This window comes from Haemorhous mexicanus, chromosome Z (genome assembly GCF_027477595.1).
Source record: "Haemorhous mexicanus isolate bHaeMex1 chromosome Z, bHaeMex1.pri, whole genome shotgun sequence".
NCBI classification, from domain to species: Eukaryota; Metazoa; Chordata; class Aves; order Passeriformes; family Fringillidae; genus Haemorhous; species Haemorhous mexicanus.
In genome coordinates, this window is record NC_082381.1 from 71,137,688 (window position 1) to 71,150,015 (window position 12,328).

The 12,328-nt window shown below is 36.4% G+C and overlaps 1 protein-coding gene across 1 annotated transcript in view; it reads right to left on the reverse strand.

Moving 5' to 3' along the window:
* The window catches only part of RAB3C (RAB3C, member RAS oncogene family), a 125,779-nt gene that overhangs the window by 63,553 nt on the left and 49,898 nt on the right, over nucleotides 1-12,328 (reverse strand). Inside the window, exon 3 of the mRNA XM_059836406.1 lies at nucleotides 5,261-5,379. Within this exon, the coding sequence (XP_059692389.1) occupies nucleotides 5,261-5,379 (119 nt within the window). The remainder of the gene's footprint in view (nucleotides 1-5,260; nucleotides 5,380-12,328) is intronic.

The window sequence follows — 12,328 nt, forward strand, 5'->3', positions numbered from 1 at the left end:
CTCAATTTCTAGTGTACTGTAGCAGTAGTTGCCAACTTTTAGTTCAGTTGAGGTGTTAAATGGACAGAAAAAGTTCAAGGAAATAGAAGAATTTTTTCCACTATGTTGTTACAGAATGACAACTACTACTGACATATCTAGTAAATCCAGTAGCCAAATGCCATGTTTAAGTGAAAACTTTCATATTTTTCATGCCTTAATTCTCATTGTTATCTTGAATTTATAGTAGCATAGACTCTTTTTAAGGTTCTACTTTAAAGCCATCTAAAACGACACCCTGAATAATTTAATCAAGATATGTGTATCACAAAAACACCCAGCCCTCCACACCCCCCATATACTTCTAGTAATGGCTAAAGTAACATTGCACAGCTCAGGATATGCTGTGGTGTTTTCTTATGTCATTTCTATAGTCTTTGCCTAAACCCACTTCCCAATAACTACCTCCCACATGTTATGGGCGAAGATGAAGAATGCAAAATCAGCATTTAATTCTGGTTTTAATTTTAAATTAGGTTCATTTCATGCTGTTCTGAGTATATTGGTTGTTACTAAATTCTGCAAATAATTTCTGTCTAAATACAGAAGTAAACAGAGTGTGATTAAGTTCTTAAGACCACAAATTGTTTACTGGGAACTGAGGCTCTGTCACCTCATGAAATAGTATCTTCTTCCAGTTGATTTCTTCTCAAAGATCATGAGATTGAGCAGTCTGCAGCAGGGGAGAAGGGGGCAGTAAAAATGACATCTTAGAAAAAGCAGAGAAGGAAAGGAAAGAGAAATATCTTTCATGGAAGACCCTCTGAATCTTTCCATCAGGGACATTAAAATACATCCATAATATAATTTTTCACAAATGCTGTACTTTTTAAAGGGAGAGGGTAATCAAGGTGTTTCCTAGCATACTGTCTTCCCTGATCCCATAGATCTCAGCCAAAAATGCAGGAAAAATTGATTTTGTACACCTTGACAGGTTTAGACAACAAATCATCAATATCTCAAAGCCTCTTTGACTCCTTCAGCCTTATGTGTTTCCTGAGGAAGCACCCCCCCTGAATCTGAGATTTCAGCAATGTGAAATTCTCAATTTTTGAATTCATGCACAAGGGAGCCCTCCACGCTACATTCCACAGCAGTGTCTTCAGCAGTCACCAGACCGTGATAAAAATACTGCTGGACAAATTTTTGTAGTTGGGAGCACATTTTCAGGTGCAGAGGAGCAACTTAGAGTGCGTATAAAAAACTATATACCATGTGCTCTATCCCCATTCATCCTTCAGACCTAGATAAGTTTCACATAGAGGTTTTCAACCTGGAACATAAAACTTCAGCCTTTTAGATCATGTTTTAGATACCTGCTGTTTCTGACCTAGGTAAGATATTGCATTAGAAACATGCTGAGTATAAGGATATTTCAATTCCTTCCAATTCATTCATTAGATGTCTAGAAAAGTATTTGTAAAAACGGGTTTAACTTCAACTCAGAGACATTTATTTCTGTGGAACTTCTACAGAACTCAGCATATTGAGTTGGTACTTGTTGCAAAGACAGTAAGAAGCCTTCACCCTCTCCTTTCTACTGTAAAGGACCACTACCATTAAGGACACAACTTATGTGCACTGAAACACTAAGATGAAAAGGGAGATAGCACCTCCAAGTGAAATGTATAGAGAGAGAAGGCTAGCAAATGTAGATGCTACAGGTGTCAGTATAAAACAGGAATTAATGCAAGCACTGTGACAATAGAGCTGAACTAAAAATTACTCACTGAGGTAGCATCAAGGCACTCTCAACATTTACCAATTCTCCTTCAAATTTAATTAGAAGGAATTTCTAAAGAAAATAGATCTCACTAGATCACTCTCTTGAAACAGCATGTGGATGCTGTCTGAAGAATTCAGCTAAATGGGAAGTTTTTGTTATTTGGTTATACCCTTTTTCTACTTTAAAACTCAGGCAAGAAGAAAATTATGCCCTACAACTGTTTCCTATTTAAAGGAAATACATCCTTTCCCAAAATCTTCACATTTTTAGGATGACATGACCAAAGTGCATCAAGCTATTTCAAGGTACACATCTTGCAGCATTAGCTGTATTGCTGAAAGTAAAAGCTTCTTAGTCAAGGCAGCTTCAGACCCTGGGGAAGGTTCCATAGAAGAACTGATGAGTAAAAGCATGTTTGATTTGCTCTTTTTGCTAGCAGACAGACTTTCAGCACAAATTCACTTTCTCTGCATTCTTGGCTATATATTACACATATAGGTGCTAACAGATTTAGAAAAATTATGGATATTTACATTTTTTAAAATGTAAATATTAATATTCACATTGGCTATAGAATTTTTCACAGTTGAATAGATATATGCTGACTTGGATATGGTATCTAGAGGTACAACTATTATTTATCTATATCTGTAGTTTAAAAGACCAAACGTCAGTCGTATTTTCAGGCTGCAAAAAAATTCTTTTAATATTAAAAATCATCCCAACACATATTTTAAACCAAATTCCTTTATCCAAACCTAAAATGTACCTGTAGATTCATTGTCCTGACTGCAGTGCAGTTTCTAGATCAAGTCTTGAAGCTGATGTGATGTGATTTGAACTTGGATTTGACCTGTTGTCCATGTATACAAAAAGGCACTTCTACTTAGAGAGGCACATTTATCACAGAGAAAAGCACTATCAGCCCCAAAAGGACTTAAAAGCCCTTGATCTCTCCTCCTGTAACATTCAGAAAGACAGAGATACCTGCACATAGCCATACTTGCTTTTCTGGAGCATTGGTAATTGCCAGTTTTCTTCAACTTTTCTCACATTCAGAAGCAAGCTGTGCAATTACTATCAAAATTGAAGCCAGGGCTGATCAAAATTAATTATGAGCTGTGAGATGGGAGTAATGAAAAAAAGGAAGAACAGCAGAACAGCAACTGGGCTTATGACATTAAAAATACAAATAACAGGCAAATCTATGTCTCTTCCTGACAAGTGAGGCACTCAGCATATCTGTCATTCCTTTCATCATGCAGATTACTTCTCAGTAGCTCTTGACACATAATACTGCAATCCCTTCTTTCTACCAAATTTCTGTAAGAGCTGTCAACTCTTTGTAAAACTTCTAGATAAAAATGGTTGGAAAAATCATATTTCAGAATTAATCTATTTAAGAGCTCCATAGCTTTAAAATATTTTCTTGCTTCATTTTACAGTGACTTTTTTCGTTTTAATTAGCATGAAGCCTAGTTACTTTTTACCAGGAGACAAAAAGTGCCAAACATAACAGATCTAGGAGACTGGAAAACAAACAGGTGGGAAAATTAATAATAAGTATTCATATTTACACTTGCTATAAAAGGAGTCTTTGTGTTAGACGAAGAGAGATAATACATGGCGTGCCATCTGGTTTGCCTGGAGATGGGACAATGAAATTTTCAGATCACAGTTGGTCCTAGACAAGACATTATCAACCCCGTGCTAGAACAGAATCAGCCCATGGACAATGAAAAACAGGACCAAGTGAGAAAGTGCTTCATCTGGCAGGGCCAGAAAGCAGTGCCACTGGCAGTCACATCTGCAGGTTCAGGTGGGAGGTTGGTGAACTCCTTGATTTCCTGTTTTTATGAACCTTTTGCAGCAGCATGTATAATTTAACACTTTAAGCTACCTCCTGTAAGATAGGAGATTGTGTCTCATGCTGTTGAACAGAGCAGTAGTCACAAATGTGTAATAGCAAGTACTTATACTATGTTTCCAGCTTATAAAACATGGGCAAAACATGTCATAACTCACAGGGAGCAAAGGTTCCTTCCTCTTGGAGTATCAAACAGAGACTCCACTCAGATACATTCAATTGTCCAAAGATAGATACTCAATCTACACTACTCATGCAAGCTTATAGATTCTCTCAAAAATGGAAGGAGTTGCTCATAAGAGAAATTTGGTGTAGAGGCATACAGATAACTTGATGGAGAAAAGGTGGGAAATAGTCTGGAGTTGCCCCTTTCCCCTGGAGGACTGTAAATGACTACCTCCCTGGTGCTTACATAGGAAATGTTAGTCAACCCAAGATCCCATTTCACTGCAGCAGAGTCAAGCTAGAGTATTCAGTTATTATTATATTATTTCAGTAATTATTTCAGTAATTGTTATATTATTCAGAGTCATAAATGACCAATCTCATCTTATACAGACCAAGAAAAACTCCAGGTGTTGAGAGAGAAAGCGTTCCATGGGTTCAGTGACACCTTCTATCACAGTAATAAGTAGAAGAGTATGAAAGAGAGAAAATGATTTTTCTTGGATGGTTTAATGCTGGGCAATATTTTCTGTTAAAAACAGGTATCACAGCATCATTATGTTTTAAGTGTGAAACATGCTTCTGACCTTGTCTGTCCTGAAAGAAGTACACACTAGAACATATCCTAAAATAAATTTTAAAAAGCCAAAGAAATATACTGAACAAACCACACAAACTCCAAAGAAAATCCTCTTTCAAATACAGTTGTCCCGTGGGAACTACATGCAAGAGAGCATGTAGTGCATACATGACAAATGTTATTCATATCACTCGGAAAACCACTGAAAGGGTCTTGGATATTAAAATGACTCATGAGGGAAAAAAATTGTTGAGGGAAACTCTGGCTCTTCTTTATGTTAGCTTTACTTAAAAAAGCTTTAGATTTTTTTTTTTTAGGATGCTGACTGACTCGTGTGATTAAAATGATATCTCCGCTTTCATGGAGACATCTGTATGTTCACATAACATCAGGTGTTATGGAATACAAATTCCATCCACTCTAGGGGTTCTGCTATTCTGATAAAGTTCACTCATTTTAACACTTGATTCACAGGATGGACAGAACAAGGTATATCCAGCTAGAGATAAAAAAATTAAATTAAAAAATGACCCTCAAACATGGTATCTCATTTTTTTTCAATAAAGTATGGGAGCACTTTCTGGTATCTTGGCAGTTACTCTCCACATTAGCATGTTTCTGGTTTTAGTAGTATCAATAATGTACATGAACTGAAATTACAGAAAACACAATGATTACATATAATTATATGCAAAACATTTTTAAATATTCATTATCTTTCCTGACTGAAAAAAACCCCACCACCATATATTCAGGTATAGGAATGCTTGAGCATGTAACTGGAAGTAAGTTTTCCAAAACAATTTACACTGTCACAGCAGATAAGTGATATCAAACATACTCTCTGAGTCTTTATTTAATATAAATTCCAGTTTTTACTTACCAATCCTGCACAGCATTGAAAGAGTCTTCATTTGTGATGTCATACATTAATATGAAGCCCATTGCACCCCGGTAGTAAGCTGTGGTAATTGTTCTGTACCTCTCCTGTCCTGCTGTGTCCTGAAACAATAACAAACAAAATCTTTACAGTGCACATAACTTGACAGCAATTTTTCCTTTTAATTTTTTTTTCTTTTATAAAAAAGAAAGAATTACTGTACAACTCTGTAATCCTGAGAATAAGTAGAAATAGGAGAACTCTGCACTGGATCATAACAGCAGAGACATATCAACTCTGTTATGAAGTGAAAGTGGAGAGCAGCAGAAAGGTATGGCCCCCTGTCAGCACAAATATTCTGAATAATTAGTGATTAATTTTATTCACCCTGAGAGTTGGGAACTTTCTCTTCTGATCCTGCCTTGTACCTTTCCATTGTGACAGAAGTAAAATCTTGATAAAATGCTGGAACAAAATAGCATCCTTAGGACCTTCATTACAAAAAAAGGATGTTTCCTGAAGCTAGAAAACATCTGGAACAAAAAGACAATATCTAATTGTTCTGTTCTTGTGATTTTAATCCACAGGTGCTCATGCCAATGAGCACCAATACAGCTTTTTGCTGACAAAAAAAAAAAAAAGACTGTATGGCAATGCTCTTAAAACAAGGATGATATCTGGTAAAAAGAAAAGAAAAGAAATTTTCTATCAGTCCCTTACCTCAGCCCAGTTTTCTCCCTCATCTTAATCAACTGTCTTTAAAGCAAGAAATGTAGAAATATAAGTCTTATCTCCTACTCCTAGCTTTCCTTATTTCCATTAAAAATTTTTCAGGGTAGCAACTAGCTTTTAATATATTTAATGCAATATCCAGAATAGAGTTTAGTCTAGAGAAAAGAAGGCTGGCAGCAGGTCTCATTAATGCTTTTATTAATATAATATATATATTTGGTGGCAAGAAGATAGTACCAGACTCTTTTCAGTGGTGCCCAGTGACAGGACAAGGAACAATGGCCATAAACTAAGCAGGAAAAGTTTCACCTCAGCTTGATGAAAAACTTTTTTACATTGAGGGTGGCACTGGAGCAGGGTGCCCGGGGTGGTTGTGGAGCGTCCCTCTCCAGAGACGCTCAACCCCCACCTGGATGGCTCCCTGTGTCACCTGCCCTGGGTGACCCCACACTGTCCCAGGGGTTGTAGAGGATGATCTCCAGGGGTCTTTCTCAACACTAAGTATTCTCTGATTCTGTAATTAACCACCTCTGTCTGCACTAAAATTGAGACACAACAGCAATAACTGAAATACATAACTATTTCATGTTCCAACCTACCTATTTAATATTTTAAGCCATTAATATTAATAGCATTACAGGAGACATTTCAGTGCAATCCTGTAATTAACAGATTATCTGTGCACATTTAATTTTAACAAACTTTGAAAATTAATATTTCCAATGTTTTTTCAATAGCTAGAAAATTTAACAGATAAATCCATTTCATTTTTTTATCCATTATTTATAATCCATCATTCCTACAAAGAAGACTAACCAGTAGCAAACATATTTGGTATGTTTTCTGAAATAGTTTCCAGTCTAGGAGTACTCCCTTGTGAACAAAAGAAAAATAGATTAGGTAGGCCTCCATTTCTGCATATATATCATCTATTTCATAAACTAATAAAATAAGAAAAGGAGATTCTACATGCAACAGAAGAGAATTTTAGATAAAAAAAAAAATCCAAGATCATCAACGAAACTAACAACATTAGGTAGAATATATGATTCCTGTTCATCCTGGATTACAGTAACTGCTGCTTTGAAGTAGTTTCAGTGATTCAAGATGGAAAGCTAAAGCAGTAGTTAGACTTTGGCAGGTCTCACATGAAGTTAGGTTACATCTTTGTGGGAAATGCCAGACAGATCTAAACTGTTTCTGTTTATGCTCTGAACTGGCTGAGCATCTACCAGCTGTGGGAGCTTGGATAGCTGCTCCCAGATGTTCTGGCGTTCCTGAATATTAAGGTATTAAGATGTGCACTAAACACTGAATATTAAGGTATTAAGATGTGCCTATTTCATTTATGAAAAAAGCTTTTTTTTTTTCACTTTATTTAGTTTGCTGGCTTGTTGTTTGGGTTTGTGGGGTTTTTTTGTTTTGTTGGTTTCATTTATTTGATTTTTTATTAGGAAAAATATCTGGGATGCACAGAAGCAAAATATGGCCCACAGCAAGCATTCAGCCTGTCCAGGAGAGGATTTTCAAACAAATTTTATCAGTGTCTATCTGCTTGGTTTTTAGTTAGAGACATGTATGATTAGAAAACATGAGAGTACAAAAAGCAGGAGGCCACTCTTACTGAAGACAATTTTATTTTGCTCTAGGTGGTTTCCACTGAAGCCCACCTGCAGATAAGAGTAAAAAGCCCTAGCAATAAAGTCATTAGTCAATGATGCTTTCTGTCCCAGACACCAATTATTTTCTGTTCAGTGTAAAGCCACATAGGGTGGGCTTAGGAACTCTTGATTATAAAAATGAAGAAAATTAAAAATTAGTTTTAGATGACAAATCAAGATTATAGTCCTTAAATGATTTTACACAAAGGGGCCCAAACACTTACTGACTCTGGGACTGAAGATGTTTGTCTAGACCCAAGTTTGTCAGTCTGGGAAGGAACCAGGTATTTGGAGTTGTTCTCAAATTCTAATTAATAATTCTAAATTCATAGCTAATGCTATGTTAATAGGATGATAAAAAAAGATGTTCTAAAGTGATATTTCAGTATACATGACATAGGTGGATGACCATTATAAAGGGTAGTACATTAGTTCCAAATATAGGTAACCGCATTATTCTTTGTATTATTTTATATTCACTTTCTATGGAGAAGCAATTAAAATTTTATATAGGCCTAATGCAAAATTTATGCAGTAAAGTTTTTCTGATCATGTAAGAAATGAACCCAAATATAAATAACCAATGTGTCAAAACTTTCATGTCCCACACACTCATAAGCATGTTCTGTGTATTCAGACAATTGCCCTAAGGATAGGTCCTTTCATATGACCATCAATGAACTTCAATACCATTTGACAGGAAAGATAGCACATTAGAAAAACAATAAACTTTAATATTAAATATTATATTTTGCTACATTAATTTTGTTTATTTAAACAGATAATACTATGTACATGATCTTTCTGTGTATTAGCTTTTATTCTTATAGAAGAACTAAGCAGAAAATAATTGATTTCCAAATTTTATCATATTTCTAGTTGTACATCACAATGATCGTATCCTTAGGTACTGTTATATATTTGTACTTGAAGAAAACATCTTCCAGTTCAGGTAGGGCTACTGTCTACTGCTATGTTTTCTTAGTCTATTTGGCAAGGCCACGGAATTGGTCAAAGATGACTGTCTTCTTAGATTTAAATTTGAAAATATAACATCTCTACTTGCACTGACTGATGTTTATTTCTAAGCTAATGAAATAAAATAAGCCTGAGGAAGAATAAAATTTGGCCTATTATTGACTGGCATTTCAAACAAGGCAGTTCATTTTTATCTTTCATGAGCAGAAAACAGGACACATATATCATGTTGGGGACTTCTTCATTAATGTAGTTAATGTCTGGTAAGAACAGATGATTGTTCATTAAATGAGTGGAAATGCAGAGAGGAATGAATGAGGGTGAGGGAATGCTTTATGAAAACTACCACACACAAAAGACAAAATAATGTATTTTAGAAATCTTAGGCAAAACACACACACAAACACAGACAAATGACAGCATCTACAAGAAATATTTTCAAATATTACATTCACTTTCATAAATTCTATTTTTAATACAGCTACACTATTCCATTTGCTTCTGGTTAGCTGATCCTATCTTTGTGGATCTTTTTTAGTAGGCATCAGATTTTAATTATTAAATCACATTATTATAAGGTTTAGTGGTCACAGTACTTTAGAAACTGTCCATACAATTGCGCATTGTACACAGCACATTAGCTAATAGCCCAGAGTCTTGAGTACTTGGAAGACTCCGAAACTGAAACAGATTTCCTTTTCATGTTTTGATGCCCCCGGTATGCTTTGTTGGGCTTCTTTTCTTAACTGATTTTTTTCATCTATAATAGAAATTAGTCATCTGCAAATATTTTTGTGCTCCAGATCCCAATATGTATGATTTCATATTAAAAAAATAATTGGGTTTTTTTTTTGAGATTGATTCAATAGCTTAAAGGACCAGGAAAGGAGAATGGTAAAGGTATAGACTGAATGCAAAATATCTGGTTCTGCCTCTGAATGAAGATAGCAATCTGGTATGCTTTTGGCCAACTCTCCTTTCATTCTTCCTGATCATATATGTATCAAATGACAGGCAGAAAAATAATTCCATATTACCTTGGCTCTTCGTTTGAGTTAAACTTAAAACTGTGGAATCTGACGTACAATAAAACAATAAGGAAAGATCTGTTAGTTGCTTGTACAGTAACTACCTGAATCAGTGTTTGTCCTGTGTTCTTCTCTTTCATAATGTCATGATTCTGATTATTATTGCAGAACTGCTATATAATTGGAGGCTTTATTGTATAGGGAATGCACCAGCTGCTGACAACAAGGTTCCCAGAGGAATGGAGAGATAACATGTAATAGCCATCTGTGAAAGTAGAAACACTTGAGGACAGGAAGCTGGCTGACTCAAGAGGAAATCATGTGTTTCACATGAAGTTAAGAGTTTAGCGGGCTGGAAAGTCTCAAAATACAAACCAAGGTTCTGATAGTGATCCTGAAGATACTATTGCATATCTTACCTGCAAAGTGCAGTTATCTAACTCAACAGAAGTAAACCCCTCCTACTGTCAAGTCCTGCGTAGCTAGACTTCATCGAGACAGTGCCATACCAGCTTAGATCAAGCCAGTGTTTTTGCAATGGGTTAAATGAGACATTTGAATTCATCTGCTGTGTGCCCTCCCTCTCACCCTCACCTGGCACTGCACCACTGACAGGAACAATACTTTATGCTAATAAATTGCAAGGGGAGTTGGTCATTATTAACATATTGACGGTGGAAACAAACAGCATTTGGCAGCAAGAACTTTTAATGAGCCTGTCATGAGAGCTCAGCCTGAAAAACACAAATTTATTTTCTAGCATGCTTAAGTGACTCTGTGCCTCTGCATTTCTGTTCTGTATGCCAAACATACAAATATCTTTTTTAGATCCACTTTCTCACTACAAATTTTACTCATATTAGAATACAGCTTGTTCTATGTGCTATAAACCTGGCAAGAGTAGAGGAGGATTTCTTGGATGGTGTTTATACCTCTGCTTCACATCCACACCATTTGAAGGCAAGGCAAATAGAAAGATAAAATTAGAAATGTGAGTTGGGTGAATCTTCAATTTGCAGGCCAAATTTTTCTGTTAAGATAAAGAAAACTGGCACAGCAATCAAGAACCAGCTCCCTAATGAGTTTCATTTTTCATTTCTGCTGTTGCTACCCTAAGGTTATTTATATACTCAATCAAAGAGAGTATGTATTTCTCTAATTTTTCTAATCTCTCCTCAGGTATTTCTGGGGTCTCAGGATAAAAAAGGATAAAAATAAAAGTACGACAAACCATAACCCCCCCCAACCAGCCAGCCAATCAACCAAAAACCATAAAAAAAAAAAAAAGACCCAAAACCAAGTATTCACTTCCCATCCCCAGAACCAACAAAAACAAACAAACCAACCAAAACCACCCACCAAACAAACAAAAAAACCTCCAAAAAATAAAAACAAAAAAACAATCAACAATAAAAGAAGATATCCAAGGAGGAGCAAGAGCGGATTTCTGCAAAAATCCTAAGATAACACATAGGAAGAACGGCTGTGGGTTTATATCAGAAGCAACTGGGCAGGGCACAGAGAAGGAGGACAGGGAGTAAAGCTGCTGGAGCAGGAGGAGCTGATTATCCCGGGAGGACTGTTTCTCAACAAACAGCACTTTCAACAGAAACTGTTAGGCACACAGAAACACAGACAGGTGAGCACCTACAACAAGGAAAGGAAAACACAGTTCAAAATACTTATTTTAGCTAAGATACAATAAAAAAGATGTAGCACAGTGTATTGCCTATTCAGTCTTTGCTCAGGTACCTATTTTCTGTCAGCAGTTCTCTCCAAATTTCTCGTGGCTTTCATTGCCCTGGAAGTCTGTCTTTTATATTCATGTGCATCTGTGTGTGTATATATATATATATATACACACACACATGTATTTATACATGTATAATTATATGACTGTATCTGTGAATGCATACATGTGTTTGTAGAAATATATACAGGCATTTGGAGCTTGAAGAGCCAGCTACTGAGCTTGCCAATACATGCCTGCTAACCTTATGTCCTAATCCTTATAACTCGCCTCAAAATCAGAGCTGACAGTTCCTTCCTCAAACAGGAGGGATGCAGGAACATGGCAGGGCTAGCTGGAAATATCTGGGGTCACAGCAGCGGTGAGAGACATTATTCCAATGTGGCTGGCAAAAAGGGGCCTGAGGGGGCTGTCCTGGCAGGACAAAGGTACAGCAGAGCCTGCACTGAGACACTGGCTCCTAGAAAGAAGGAAAGCCCTCCTAGGAGAGCTGGCTCTGGAAAAGTAATTTAATGACAGATTAACTTTCTCTCACTGCATCTATGGAGCTGCTCATTGCAGATCAATAGATGCAGTGAAATTAATATAATTTTAAATTTACTGCTTTTCTCCTTTCCTGTTCTTCTCCTTTATTTTTATGACTCACATAATACATCCATTCTCTGCAGTTCAGCTATCATGCCTTCCTAATGACAAAAGTGAGGAAAGTGGTGTAGCACTTTCTCCTTTCTAGGCCAGTGGAACTTGACCTCAGTTGCCATCAGTTCTGGCCTCAATTTTTGAACCCTGCTGCATTTCGGTGCACACCCCTCTTTCCCCACCACAGGCTGTAGCTTTATCCTGGTCCTGTCTTCATTTTGACTGTCATCTGTCCTAATTTGCTGGATGTGAGGATTAATTCCTCTTGTCTTTCTTCCCCATC